This window comes from Oncorhynchus masou, chromosome 31 (genome assembly GCF_036934945.1).
Source record: "Oncorhynchus masou masou isolate Uvic2021 chromosome 31, UVic_Omas_1.1, whole genome shotgun sequence".
NCBI lineage: Eukaryota > Metazoa > Chordata > Actinopteri > Salmoniformes > Salmonidae > Oncorhynchus > Oncorhynchus masou.
In genome coordinates this window covers 9,339,271-9,355,469 of record NC_088242.1, presented here as the reverse complement: position 1 = coordinate 9,355,469, position 16,199 = coordinate 9,339,271, and the positions used below count along the sequence as shown (strand labels likewise).

General features: G+C 48.7%; 1 protein-coding gene across 1 annotated transcript in view; it reads right to left on the bottom strand.

The window, feature by feature from the left end:
• Positions 1–351: 351 nt before the first annotated feature.
• Positions 352–16,199, bottom strand: part of LOC135524891 (serine/threonine-protein kinase LMTK1-like) — a 69,904-nt gene continuing 54,056 nt past the window's right edge. Inside the window, exons 10-13 of the mRNA XM_064952743.1 lie at positions 11,995–15,494; positions 2,874–2,997; positions 1,563–1,796; positions 352–1,443 (exon numbers count right to left, since the gene is read on the bottom strand). Coding sequence (XP_064808815.1) covers positions 1,412–1,443; positions 1,563–1,796; positions 2,874–2,997; positions 11,995–15,494 — 3,890 coding nt within the window. The 3' untranslated portion in view covers positions 352–1,411. The remainder of the gene's footprint in view (positions 1,444–1,562; positions 1,797–2,873; positions 2,998–11,994; positions 15,495–16,199) is intronic.

The following is a 16,199-nucleotide window of genomic DNA, read 5'->3' as shown; positions in this document are numbered from 1 at the left end:
CATACTGACAGATGGAGGGGAATAGTGACCCACACTGACAGATGGAGGGACTAGTGACCCATACTGACAGATGGAGGGGAACAGTGACCCATACTGACAGATAGAGGGGACTAGTGACCCATACTGACAGATGGAGGGGAACAGTGACCCATACTGACAGATAGAGGGGAACAGTGACCCATACTGACAGATGGAGGGGAATAGTGACCCATACTGACAGATGGAGGGGACTAGTGACCCATACTGACAGATGGAGGGGACTAGTGACCCATACTGACAGATGGAGGGGAACAGTGACCCATACTGACAGATAGAGGGGAATAGTGACCCATACTGACAGATGGAGGGAATAGTGACCCATACTGACAGATGGAGGGGAATAGTGACCCATACTGACAGATGGAGGGGAATAGTGACCCATACTGACAGATGGAGGGGACTAGTGACCCATACTGACAGGTGGAGGGGAATAGTGACCCATACTGACAGATAGAGGGGAACAGTGACCCATACTGACAGATGGAGGGGAACAGTGACCCATACTGACAGATGGGTGGGAATAGTGACCCATACTGACAGATGGAGGGGAATAGTGACCCATACTGACAGGTGTAGGGGAATAGTGACCCATACTGACAGATGGAGGGGAATAGTGACCCATACTGACAGATGGGGGGAATAGTGACCCATACTGACAGGTGGAGGGGAACAGTGACCCATACTGACAGGTGGAGGCCCATATACAGTGGTGGTCCGTCTCCTTTGTGAAAAAACTAGAATTACAAAGTTCTCCTTCAATCATTATTTGTGATATTTTATGAAGACGAGTTAAGATATGTTCTTGTACAGTCACTTTCAAACACTGATCATTTGATGGAAAAAAACCTTCATTGTGTCCTTTCCTTAATTGCTTTTCACTCCCTCCGTCTCTGAGAGGGGTGTTCTGTAAATTGTGTCTTCTGTTTTGATATCTATGTTAAACAGTTGATCAATAAAATGATTGTCTGTCTTCCACGTAACAAGCGGTAATGTTGTGTGGTTCTCCGTAACATGCTGATAATGAGTGTCTCTGGTGGCAAATGAGCAACACGTTTGTCCTTTAGTTTCTCTCTTTGTTCCCAAAAATACGTTGAATGAAACATATGTCTTTACCATCATTCATGTTATTTTGAAAACAGATATTCTTCTGTGTATGTGTATATTATCATCATTTAGTATTTTATATATTCTCATCGGTGTTGGTTCTCTGCTTTCACATCCATTATACAGAGACTCCATTCAAAAAGTGTTCATAAACAATCAGGCACGGAAAGATGACGTCCAAAAAATAGCACTAAACAAAAGTCGTGTTTAGAGCCTCAGACATGTTTATATGGTGCAGTTTCTGTAGTTTCTGGGTGGCTGTGTGGTTCTATAATACTCTGTCTCCATCCTCACTGCTCCCTGCACAGACAGACAGACAGACAGAACGCGGCATTATCCACTATGTCAAATCCATACAATTACTTATCCTCAAGAAGTGTTTGTGCACTGTCAATTTAAATGAAAACACCAGGACCCACCTGGACCAGAGTCCACATCAGAGTCAGAGACGTGTGTGATGGAGAAGCGAGACACGTGGCTTGGGGAGACTGTGAAGCGGGAGTACCGCACTGCTGGTTTGGGCTCCGGGGCCTTAGAGGTGAAGGGCAGGCTGGGTACGGAGGGGGATAGGCATGAGGAGGAGGCAGCCATCTTGGATGAGGAAGTTGGAGTGGGCAAAAGGGAGAAGTCATCCTCCCACTCATACCCTGCACCTGGAGAAGGTGAAGAGGGAGAGAGAGAGAGAGAGAAGAGGGTGAAGAGGGTGAAGAGGGAGAAGAGAGGGAGAGAGAGAGAGAGAGGGAGAGAGAGAGAGAGAGAGAGAGGGTGAAGAGGGTGAAGAGGGTGAAGAGGGAGAGAGAGAGAGAGGGAGAGAGAGAAGAGGGGGTGAAGAGGGTGAAGAGGGAGGGAGAGAGGAAGGTTGGTAGGTAGGTAGGTAGGTAGAGGTACAAGGAGAGAGAGAGAGAGAGAGAGGGGAGAGAGAGAGAAGAGGGTGAAGAGGGTGAAGAGGGTGAAGAGGGTGAAGAGGGAGAGGGAGAGGTTGGAAGGTTGGTAGGTAGGTAGGTAGGTAGGTAGGTACAAAGGAAGAGCGAGAGAGAGGGAGGAACAGAGAGAGGAAGGAGAAGGGAAGACAGAGAGAGAGAGCGAGAGAGAGAGGAACGGAGAAGGGAAGAGAGAGAGAGAGAGAGAGGTAGGCAGGATTGGTAGGTAGGTAGGTAGGTAGGTAGGTAGGTAGGTAGGTAGGTAGGTAGGTACAAAGGAAGAGCGAGAGGGAGGAACAGAGAGAGGAAGGGAGAAGGGAAGACAGAGAGAGAGAGAGCGAGAGAGAGAGGAAGGGAGAAGGGAAGAGAGAGAGAGAGAGAGAGAGAGGTAGGTTGGTAGGTAGGTAGGTAGGTAGGTAGGTAGGTAGGTACAAAGGAAGAGCGAGAGAGGGAGGAACAGAGAGAGGAAGGGAGAAGGGAAGACAGAGAGAGAGAGCGAGAGAGAGAGGAAGGAGAAGGGAAGAGAGAGAGAGAGAGAAGGAGAAGGGACGAGAAAGAGAAAGAGGAGAAGGGAAGAGAGAGGAAAGAAGAGGAACAAAGAAAGGAAGAGAAAGAGAGAGGGAGAAGGGAAGAGAGAGAGACAGCGAGAGAGAGGAAGGGAGAAAGAAAAAGAGAGCAGTTTTGACATATCTGCCTATTATATTTTACACATCTAAACTCATAGATTTGAGATTGATTATGAAATTAAATGCCGATTGACTTCAATCAATGTTTCAATGTAAGTAGTGGACTTTGGAAGAGTGCACTTACTCTCTTGTGAGATATTTCCATCTGAGGAGTCATCAGAGGTCGGTTGTTTGAACAGTGAACCCTGTCCGCTGGTCTCAGCCCCTGGAGAGAACCCATGCTCAGCCTGCTCTTTAGTGGGACTCTGCTGGAGATGGACAGTACAGGTTACAGCTATGGCTAGTGTGCATTTCAAATTAATATTCAGTATATATACAAAACTATGTGGACACCCCATCAAATTACTGGATTTGGCAATTTCAACACCACTCGTTGTGGACAGGTGTATAAAATCAAGCACACAGCCATGCAATCTCCATATGCAAATATTGGCAGTAGAAGGGGCCTTACTGAAGAGCTCAGTCACTTTCAACGTGGCACCGTCATAGGATGCCACCTTTCCAACAAGTCAGCTCATCAGGTTTCTGTCCTGTTAGATCTAACCCTGTCAACTGTAAGCGCTGTTATTGTAAAGTGGAAACGTCTAGGAGCAACAACGGCTCAGCCACAAAGTAGTTGGCCACACAAGTTCACAAAACAGGACCGTGTTGAAGCGTGCAGCGCGTAAGAAAAACCTCAGCCAGATACCTTTAAACTCAGTTTTTCACAATACCTGACATTTATTCCTAGTTAAAATGTATTGTCTTAGGTCAGTTAGGATCACCACTTTATTTTAAGAATGTGAAATGTCAAAATAATAGTAGAGAGAATGATTTATTTCAGCTTTTATTTCATTCACCACATTCCCAGGGGGTCAGAAGTTTACATACACTCAATTACTATTTGGTAGTATTGCCTTTACATTTTTTAACTTGGGTCAAACGTTTCGGGTAAACTTCCACAAGCTTCCCACAATAAGTTGGGTGAATTCTGGCCCATTCCTCCTGACAGAGCTGGTGCAACTAAGTCAGGTTTGTAGCCTCCTTGCTCAAACATGCTTCTTCAGTTCTGCCCACAAATTTGCAATGGGATTGATGTCAGGGCTTTGTGATGGCCACTCAAATACCTAGACTTTGTTGTCCTTAAGCCATTTTGCCACAACTTTGGAAGTATGCTTGGGGTCATTGTCCATTTGGAAGACCCATTTGCGACCAAGCTTTAACTTCCTGACTGATGTCTTGAGATGTTGCTATAATATATCCACATCATTTTCCTCCTCATGATGCCATATATTTTGTGAAGTGCACCAGTCCCTCCTGCAGCAAAGCACCCCTACAACATGATGCTGCCACCCCTGTATTTAACGGTTGGGATGGAGTTCTTCGGCTTGCAAGCCTCCCCTTTTTCCTCCAAACATAACGATGGTTATTATGGACATTTTTCCCAAAACGTACGATCATTGTCCTCATATGCAGTTGCAAACTGTTGTCTAGCTCTTTTATGGCGGTTTTGGAGCAGTGGCTTCTTCCTTGCTGAGGGGCCTTTCAGGTTATGTTTATATAGGACTCATTTTACTGTGGCTATAGATACTTTTGTACCTGTTTCCTCCAGCATCTTCACAAGGTCCTTTGTTTTAGTTCTGGGATTGAGTTTCACTTTTCGCACCAAAGTACGTTCATCTCTAGGAGACAGAACACGTCTTCTTCCTGAGCGGTATGACGGCTGCGTGGTCGCATGGTGAAATACATCCACAGGAACACCTCCAATTGACTCAAACGATGTCAGTTAGCCCATGAGAAGCTTCTAAAGGCACAGTCAACCTAGTGTATGTTAACTTCTGATCCACTGGAATTGTGATACAGTGAATTATAAGTGAAATTATTTGTCTGTAAACAATTGTTGGAAAATGACTTGTGTCATGCACAAAGTAGATGTCCTAACCGACTTGCAAAAACTATAGTTTGATAACAAGAAATTTGTGGAATAGTTTAAAAACGGGTTTTAATGACTCCAACCTAAGTGTATGTAAACTTCCGACTTCAACTGTATATATACAGTTCAGTAGTATGTCTAGTTTAATTCAAGTTACCTAGGAACAATATCATGTCTGTGAATTAGATTTAATGAGAGAAGCAGAAAAACGAACTTAGTGAAGTACCGTAATGCAGCAACTACCCTTTAACTTGTTTCACTTCATCTGTGAGTGACACCTACTACCACTAACAAAACCACCACCACCACCAAAACCACCACCACCACCACCAAAACCATTACCACCACCACCAAAACCACCTACTACCACTAACAAAACCACCTACTACCACTAACAAAACCACCTACTACCACTAACAAAACCACCACCACCAACAAAACCACCACCACCACCACCAAAACCATTACCACCACTAACAAAACCACCTACTACCACTAACAAAACCACCTACTACCACTAACAAAACCACCACCACTAACAAAACCACCACCACCACCAAAACCATTAGCACCATCACCACCACCAAAACCATCACCACCACCAAAACCACCACCACCACTACCAAAACCAAAACCATTACCACCACTACCACCACCAAAACCATTACCACCACCATTACCACCACCAAAACCATCACCACCACCACTAAACCACCAAAACCATTACCAGTACCATCACCACTACCACAACTACTACAACAAACAGTACCATGACCACTAACACCACCACCACCACCACCACTACTATCACAAACACTACCATGACCACTACCACCACCACCACCACTACCACTACCACCACCACTACCACCCACCACCAGTACTACCATGACCACTACCACCACCACCACCACCACCACCAGTACTACCATTACCACTACCAGCACTACTAAACCACTACCACCACCACTACTATCACAAACACTACCATGACCACTACCACTATTACCGCTACCATTGCCAATATTACCACTACCAATACCACTATTACCACTACCAATACTACTATTACCACTACCAATACTACTATTACCACTACCAATACTACTATTACCACTACCAATACTACTATTACCACTACCAATACTACTATTACCACTACCAATACTACCATTACCACTACCAATACTACTATTACAACTACCAATACTACTATTACCACTACCAATACTACTATTACCACTACTATCACAAACACTACCATGACCACTACCACTACCACCACCACTACCACTACCACCACCACTACCACCACCACTACTACCACCACTACTACCACAACCAGTACTACCACGACTACTACCACCACCACTACTACCACCACTATTACCATCGCCAATACCACTATTACCACTACCAATACCACTATTACCACTACCAATACTACTATTACCACTACCAATACTACTATTACCACTACCAATACTACTATTACCACTACCAATACTACTATTACCACTACCAATACTACTATTACCACTACCAATACTACTATTACCACTACCAATACTACTATTACCACTACCAATACTACCAATACTACTATTACCACTACCAATACTACTATTACCACTACCAATACTACCATTACCACTACCAATACTACTATTACAACTACCAATACTACTATTACCACTACCAATACTACTATTACCACTACTATCACAAACACTACCATGACCACTACCACTACCACCACCACTACCACTACCACCACCACTACCACCACCACTACTACCACCACTACTACCACCACCAGTACTACCATGACTACTACCACCGCCACTACTACCACCACTATTACCATCGCCCAATACCACTATTACCACTACCAATACCACTATTACCACTACCAATACTACCATTACCACTACCAATACCACTATTACCACTACCAATACTACTATTACCACTACCAATACTACTATTACCACTACCACTACCAATACTACCATTACCACTACCAATACTACTATTACCACTACTATCACAAACACTACCATGACCACTACCACTACCACCAGCACTACCACCACCACTATTACCACCACCAGTACTGTCACGCCTTGGTCTTAGTATTGTGTGTTTTAGTTTATTAGTTAGTCAGACCAGGGTGTGACATGGGGTTATTATGTATTGTATTTTCGTATTGGGGTTTGTAGTGTTTGGGATTCTAGTTGATTAGGGGTGTGTGTGGTGTTAATTAGGTTGGCTGCCTGAGGCGGTTCTCAATCAGAGTCAGGTGCTTCGTTGTCGCTGATTGGGAACCGTATTTAGGTAGCCTGTTTTTTGCTTTGCATTTCGTGGGTGATTGTTCCTGTCTCTGTGCTAGTTTCACCAGTCAGGCTGTATTAGGTTTCGTTCTGTTTGTTGTTTTCTTTGTATTTATTTAGTTATTCGTGTTAGTTCGTTCGTTTTGTCTTCATCAATAAACATGAGTAACTTACACGCTGCATTTCGGTCCGACTCTCCTTCAACTAAACAAGAACGCCATTACAGAATCACCCACCACTCTCGGACCGAGCAGCGTGTCAACAGGCAGGAACAGCGTATTCAGGAGCAGCGTGTTAACAGGCAGCGACAGCTGGAGCAGCAAAGGGAGGAGGAATTATTCGGTGGATGGACATGGGAAGACGAACTGGACGGAGAAGGACCCTGGGCTCAGCCAGGTGAATATCGCCGCCCAAGGAGGAATTAGAAGCGGCTAAAGCGGAGAGGCGCAAATATGAGGAGGCAGCACGGCGACTTGGATGGAAGCCCGAAAAGCAGCCCCAAATTTTTTTGGGGGGGGGCTATCAGGGAGTATGGCTGCGTCAGGTAGGAGACCTGCGCAATCTCCCTGTGCATACCGGAGGGCTAGAGAGACCGGACAGGCACCGTGTTATGCAGAGGTGCGCACGGTGTCCCCAGTGCGGGTGCATAGCCCGGTGCGGTATATTTCAGCTCCGCGTATCGGCCGGGCTAGATTGAGCGTCGAGCCAAATGCTATGAAGCCGGCTCTACGCATCCGTTCTCCAGTGCGTCTCCTTGGGCCGGTTTTCATGGCACCAGCCTTGCGCTCTGTTTCTCCGGTTCGCCTACATAGCCCAGTGCGGGCTATTTCTCCTCACAGCACTGGCAGGGCAACCGAGAGTATTCAACCAGGTAAGGTTGGGCAGGCACGGTGCTCAAGAGCTCCAGTGCTCCTGCACGGTCCGGTCTATCCAGAACCACCTCCACACCCCAGCCCTCCAGTAGCAGCTCCCTGCACTAGGCTTCCTGTGCGTGTCCTCGGCCAAATACCACCAGTGCCAGCACCACGCATCAGGCCTACAGTGCGCCTCGCCTGTTCTGCGCAGCCAGCGCTTTCTCCCTCTCCTGCGCTGTCGGAGTCTCCCGTCTGTTCAGCGGTTCTAGAGCTTTCCTCCTCTACAGCGCTGCTGGAGTCTCCTGTCTGTTCAGCGCAGCCAGCGCTTTCTCCCTCTCCTGCGCTGTCGGAGTCTCCCGTCTGTTCAGCGGTTCTAGAGCCTTCCTCCTCTACAGCGCTGCCGGGGCCTCCTGTTTGTATAGAGCAGCCTGAGCTGCCAGTCTACATTAAGCAGCCAGAGCTGTCAGTTTGTATAGAGCAGCCTGAGCTGTCAGTCTACATTGAGCAGCCAGAGCTGTCAGTTTGCATTGAGCAGCCTGAGCTGCCAGTCTGCATGGAGTTGCCAGTCTGCATGGAGCTGCCAATCTGCAGGAAGCCGCCAGAGCTGTCAATGTGCATGGAGCAGCCTGAGCCGTCAGTCAGCATGAAGCAGCCAGATCTGCCAGTCAGCCAGACTCTTCCAGATCTGCCAGTCAGCCAGACCATTCCAGTCAGCCAGACTCTTCCAGATCTGCCAGTCAACCAGACTCTTCCAGATCTGCTAGTCTGCATGGAGTTGCCAGTCTGCATGGAGCTGCCAATCTGCAGGAAGCCGCCAGAGCTGTCAATCTGCATGGAGCAGCCTGAGCCGTCAGTCAGCATGAAGCAGCCAGATCTGCCAGTCAGCCAGACTCTTCCAGATCTGCCAGTCAGCCAGACCATTCCAGTCAGCCAGACTCTTCCAGATCTGCCAGTCAACCAGACTCTTCCAGATCTGCCAGTCAGCCAGACTCTTCCAGATCTGCCAGTCATCCAGACTCTTCCAGATCTGCCAGTCATCCAGACTCTTCCAGATCTGCCAGTCATCCAGACTCTTCCAGATCTGCCAGTCATCCAGACTTCCAGATCTGCCAGTCATCCAGACTCTTCCAGATCTGCCAGTCAACCAGACCCTTCCAGATCTGCCAGTCTGCCAGACTCTTCCAGATCTGCCAGTCATCCAGACTCTTCCAGATCTGCCAGTCATCCAGACTCTTCCAGAGCTGCCAGTCATCCAGACTCTTCCAGATCTGCTAGTCAGCCAGGATCCGCCAGTAAACCAGGATCTGCTAGTCAGCCAGGATCCGCCAGTCGGCCAGGATCCGCCAGTCAACCAGGATCTGCCAGTCAGCCAGGATCTGCCAGATCTGCCTGTCAGCCAGGATCCGCCAGTCAGCCAGGATCTGCCAGATCCGCCAGTCGGCCAGGATCCGCCAGTTGGCCAGGATCCGCCAGTCGGCCAGGATCCGCCAGTCGGCCAGGATCCGCCAGTCGGCCAGGATCTGCCAGTCAGCCTGGATCCGCCAGTCAGCCTGGATCTGCCGGATTCTACTTCCTGGCTGGGCTTTTTCTCAGTACTGGGCTTTTTCTCAGTGCTGGGCTGCCTCTCAGTGCTGAGCTGCCCCTCAGTGCTGAGCTACCCCTCAGTGCTGAGCTGCCTCTCAGTCCTGAGCTGCCCCTCTGTCCCGAGCTGCCCTTCTGTCCCGAGCTGCCCCTCTGTCCCGAGCTGCCTCAGTCCCGAGCTGCCCCTCAGTCACGAGCTGCTCTTCTATTATGTAGGGTTCTGGGTGAGGACTATTCGGCCATGGTCGGCGGTTAGGGTGGATTATCTATGGACGCGAAGGGGAGGAACATTGACATTTTTGAAGTGGGGTCCACGTCCGGAGCCGGAACCGCCACCATGGACAGATGCCCACCCGGACCCTCCCTATGGTTTTGAGGTGCGTTCGGGAGTCCGCACCTTAGGGGGGGGGGTTCTGTCACGCCTTGGTCTTAGTATTGTGTGTTTTAGTTTATTAGTTAGTCAGACCAGGGTGTGACATGGGGTTATTATGTATTGTATTTTCGTTTTGGGGTTTGTAGTGTTTGGGATTCTAGTTGATTAGGGGTGTGTGTGGTGTTTATTAGGTTGGCTGCCTGAGGCGGTTCTCAATCAGAGTCAGGTGCTTCGTTGTCGCTGATTGGGAACCGCATTTAGGTAGCCTGTTTTTGCTTTGCATTTCGTGGGTGATTGTTCCTGTCTCTGTGCTAGTTTCACCAGTCAGGCTGTATTAGGTTTCGTTCTGTTTGTTGTTTTCTTTGTATTTATTTAGTTATTTGTGTTAGTTCGTTCGTTTTGTCTTCATCAATAAACATGAGTAACTTACACGCTGCATTTCGTCCGACTCTCCTTCAACTAAACAAGAACGCGTAAAGTACTACCATGACCACTACCACCATTACCACTACCATTACCAATATTACCACTACCAATACCACTATTACCACTACCAATACTACCATTACCACTACCAATACTACTATTACCACTACCAATACTACTATTACCACTACCAATACTACCATTACCACTACCAATACTACTATTACCACTACCAATACTACTATTACCACTACCAATACTACTATTACCACTACCAATACTACCATTACCACTACCAATACTACTATTACCACTACCAATACTACTATTACCACTACCAATACTACTATTACCACTACCAATACTACTATTACCACTACCAATACCACTATTACCACTACCAATACTACTATTACCACTACCAATACTACTATTACCACTACCAATACTACTATTACCACTACTATCACAAACACTACCATGACCACTACCACTACCACCACCACTACCACCACCACTACTACCACCACTACTACCACCACCAGTACTACCATGACTACTACCAATACTACCACCACTATTACCACTACCAATACCACTATTACCACTACCAATACCACTATTACCACTACCAATACTACCATTACCACTACCAATACCACTATTACCACTACCAATACTACTATTACCACTACCATACTACAACCACTACCAATACTACCATTACCACTACCAATACTACTATTACCACTACCAATACTACTATTACCACTACTATCACAAACACTACCATGACCACCACCACTACCACCACCACTACCACCACCACCAGTACTACCATGACCACTACCACCACCACTACTATTACCAGTACTACCATGACTACTACCACCACCACTACTACCACCACTATTACCATCGCCAATACCACTATTACCACTACCAATACCACTATTACCACTACCAATACTACCATTACCACTACCAATACCACTATTACCACTACCAATACTACAATTACCACTACCAATACTACCATTACCACTACCAATACTACCATTACCACTACCAATACTACTATTACCACTACCAATACCACCATCACCACTATTACCATCGCCAATACCACTATTACCACTACCAATACTACTATTACCACTACCAATACTACTATTACCACTACCAATACTACCATTACCACTACCAATACTACTATTACCACTACCAATACCACTATTACCACTACCAATACTACTATTACCACTACCAATACTGCTATTACCACTACCAATACTGCTATTACCACTACCAATACTACTATTACCACTACCAATACTACCATTACCATTACCAATACTACTATTACCACTACCAATACCACCACCACCAATATCACCATTACCACCAATATCACTACCCACACTACCATGACCACCACCACTATCACACACACTACCATGACCACCACAACTATCACACACACTACCATGACCACCACAACTACCACCCCTCCCACCAGCACCACCACCACCACCACTACCACCAGTACCACCACCACCACCACAACCACTACTATCACAAACACTACCATGACCACTACCACTATCACAAAAACTGCCATGACCACCACCACTACCACAACTACCACCCCTCCCACCAGCACCACTACCACCACCACCACCACCACCACCACCACCACCACCACCACCACCACAATTACCACTCCTACCACTACCACTACTACCACTACCACTACCCCTACTCACCTGGTCAAACAGGTAAATGGTGACGTCATCAAAAAAGGACACCACTTTCTTCTTGCGTTCCAACAGGTCATCAGCGAGCAACTCGGTGGTGAGTGGGGTGGGCATCTTCAGTAGACTACGTAGGTTATGAGCATCGCTACAGTCGCTCAACACAATGGGTACAGCATGGTTCTCCTCCCCGCTCTCCTCCCCTCCACTCTGCTCCTCCTGAACACTGTAACTGCTCTGCTCCTCGTCTGACTCACTGTCATCGGAGTCACCATCTACGTCCTCCTTGTCCGCCTCCATCCAATCCATGGGCAACTCCCAGCCCAGAGGGGGAGTCATCGGGGGGAGAGGAGGAGAAGGGGTGGAGGGAGGGAGAGGAGAGGAGAGAGGAGGGGTGGAGGGAGGGGGAGGAGAGAAGGAGAAGCGTCGACGCCGAGCGGGAGGACTGTTCTCTTCGTCATTATCGTCCTTCTCGAGGGTCTCTGGCATTTTGGTAAATGCTTCTTCTAGGACGTCTACTGTTTCTAAGGCTTCAGACGAGTACTCCATGTCCCTTTGCTCTCCTTCTTCCTCTTCCTCCTTGGTACCAGAGTTGGTTTCAGTACTGCTGCTCCTCTGGAGTTCACCCAGTGCTTCCTCCATAGCACCCACCACCTCTGCAGCCCAGTCTCCCAGAGAAGAGGGTTTCTCCTGGGCAGGCCATCCTTCCGACCCTGCCTCTACTTCTCCAGAGAGAATGGAGGCCAGCTCTAGCTCTAGCCCCAGCTCTAGCCCTTCATCCTGGGTGAACTCTTCTGTCAGGCATGCTTCCATCTCTGGGTCTTCACTCTCCTCCAGAAGAAGAGCTGAGGTCTCCACTTCCTCCTCGTCTTCCTCCTCTATCTGAAGAGGGCTGAGTTCCCTCTTCTCTGTCAGCCTCTCTTCCACTTCTCCCTCCTCCACTCCTCCACTTTCATCACGCCCTACTTTGTCACCCCCCTCATCCCTATAAAGACGTTCGTTCTCATTGTCAGAGAAGTAGGCAGAGTCCCTGTAAGGGTTCTTCTCACTAAGTGGGGTCAGACCCTTCTCTTTGTCTGTGGTCTGTGAGGCTGCTAGAGGCACATCTTCATCCAGGGTCGGTTCATCCTCATCATCCAGTGGGGCCACTTCGGCCTCCTCCCCCCCCTCTTCCCCCTCCTCATCCAGGCTGGTGTCCAGGACAGACTCCCCCAGTGGCTGGGTGAATGTCTCTGGGCCCCGAGGCTCATTGTGGGGCTCCTTGGGGACGAACTCTGGGCTCTCATTGTTCTCTGTGTCGTACCCACTGTCCATTGCCTTGGGGGAGGAGCTAGATGGGTGGGAGGAGCTGGAGGAGGGGCTGAAAGCTTCGCAGGTGGAACCGACTGCTGAAGGCATCAGGTCCATGGAGGCCATGGAATTGGGGGTTCCCACCTGCTTCTGCAGGGACTTGAGGGGACGGGCCAGGAGAGGGGAAGCGTTAGGGTCCCCAACCGACGTCTCGTCGGCGAAGATCTCCGAGGTCGAGTCGGTGATGTCATCATCTTCATCGTCGTCGGTGCAGCAGTCGGAGATGTCCACTAGACTAATGCTGGAGCAGTGGTCTCTGTCTAAGCAGCTGTCTAACGTATGGCTCAGCTCTGACTCTTGCTCGACCATGGGGACTAGGTCAGGAACATTCACACCCTCTGGTTTAGGGTCTGTGAGAACCCCTTTGTCTTCTGTACTAACCTCTTCCTTATGGTCTATTGAAACGGTATTGTCCATAGTGATGTCAACATATTGCTCAGAGTGGTTTAGAGGGGTTGTGCTGGTCTTAGTGTTGGACGTTAGGATTGGTTTAGGACCTCCCGGTGCTGGCGACAGATTCACACTCTCTTCCTCGTTGTTGGGTATCTCTACAATCTTATCGCCGTAGTCGTCCCGGGTGTAGTTCCGCACCACTAAGCCTGTGAGGGGGTCGACGAAATGAGAGTGGCAGCACTCGATGGGTGGTGGCTCTTCGTCCCTCTCCCCTTTCCCCTCGTGGCACAAATAGATATAGGTATTACAGGCGTCCCCTGAAGTGACCAGGGCATGATGGTTCCCCAGGACTAGACAGCCACTATCATTAGCCGAAGGCGCTGTAGCCTCCAGGTAGTCTATGGGTTTAACTGCAGCCGAGACAGAGGAGTGGAAGGTCAGGCAGTGCTCTTCGGGCCACGAGTCCTCTATGTCGGTAGTGGGCATAGTGTAGTGGAAGTCTTCATAGAGATCCTGTAGTTGTCTGCAGCCAGCCTGTCCACTACGGCCAAGGCTTAGACCCAGGCCTAGACTGTTGTTGTTGGCGGAGGGGTTGGAGAGGTTACTACTGCTGCTCCTCAGCCTCTCTGAGAATATATCCTCTTCTTCATCTGAGTCGTTGTCCCGGTGACAGATGAAGAGGGCCTCTTCCGACGCCATAGTGATGCTGACTGAGTGGGCGTGGTCTGGCATGGTCGGCATGGTTTTTCTCAGAGAACCCATCATGTCATAGTAGCCGCCAGTGACGCTACTCCCCCCAATGACGGAGCCTGGGCCCTGGGTTGTCTCCAAGTAGGGGTCGCCTACCCCAAAAAGAGGACCGCCATCCTGGAGATGGGTGCTGATGGAGGGAGATATCCCCAGAGGGTTGTCCAGTTCTCCCAGGGCCTGACGCAAGCTACGGGAGCCCCAGCTCTCCAGATGGGGCTTGGGGGGAGAGTGTTCCCGCCCCATCAGGTCATGCTGGTCCATCCCCAGACCCATGTGGTGGCCTATGCCCATGGGAGGTGAGTGTTCGTAGTAGTACCCCCCGTCCTGGTCCTTGTAGGAGACGTAGTGACCAGCCTCCCATGGTCTCATGGGGCTAGAGTCAGAGACATGGGGCTCCGTTGTCAGGGAGATGTCCGAGTTATACGCTCCAACACCCCCATCTTTACAGACGTCTGCTGACCAGTCTACAGGCTTGGAGTGGGCCTGGGGGGGACCCATCCCCATCATACACTCCCCTGAGTCTGCACTGCCACTGCTGGTCAGGAAGCTCCCGTGACTGCCCTGGTAGTCTGGGCTGTAGGAGTACATGGTGTAGTCCACGCCAGGCTCCTCCATGCGGATGTAGTACTCAGAGCTCACTGAAGGACTACGGGCTCTGAGCACCGGCACCACCCCGACCCCGACCCCAGAAACATGCAGTGTCTTGTGCTCATAGTAGGAAGGGGACACTCCCAGAGTGAGACCCTCCATCTCCACCCCACCACTGCCCCCCACCATTCCACCTGGGTAGTATAGGTCCTGACAGTGGTGGTTGACGACCCCCAGGGTACCGCTGGAGGATGAGGCAGCGTGGTGGTAAGGCTGCTCCGCCCCGATCCCCGCCTGGGTCTGCTCCCACTTGTACTGGAAGTTCAGACCGTGGCTGGTCTCTGTCACGGTCAGTATATCATCTCCTGATTCGCTGTGGTAACCGTCACATCCAGAGAACTGCTCCAACAGAGGGAAGGAGGAGGGGAGGTCTGCAGACAGACAGACAGACAGAACAGACAGACAGACAGAGCAGACAGACACTTTGTTAATTCCCAAGGGGATATTTTACATCACACAACAGCAGAGCTTAATGGAAAATTTTCTTGCTGCTCTTTCTGTCATATTCATTAATATGCTATTAACATACTGTATAATGTGTCATAAAAATCTAGAATATCCTCAGTACAAATATCAGCATTTCTGCATCACACCAGTAGAAACGGGCCATCTACTTTTCCTGGTTGTAAGCAAACAACACTATCCAAGAATTCATAGCACCTTAGTAGGGCTCCCGTCAGGCTGTAGTCTTTACAAAGCCAGGGATAATACTAAACCTAGATATCCTGTTATGTCCATGTATAGAGGAACATTGTTGAGACAAGTTCAATGGCTCTCTTGAACAAGGACAGAAGTATCTACTCATGCTATCGTGATCGTACAATTGGCAAAACACAACGGCCACAATAGCTGCTACAAAATATGACTCCATACATTTTTTTTTCAGGCAGCAGGCTCAATCAACCGATGACGTCATCGGTTGAACACTCCTGGCGCGAAAATAAAAACAAATACTGCTATAGTGCATAATTACATGTGAAACACCCACTCATCAATCAAAATGACGAAGGGAGACTGGAAGACACCCAGTGACCTGTGGTGAAGTTTCCCTTTAATAAACTAAAGTGACACTGAAA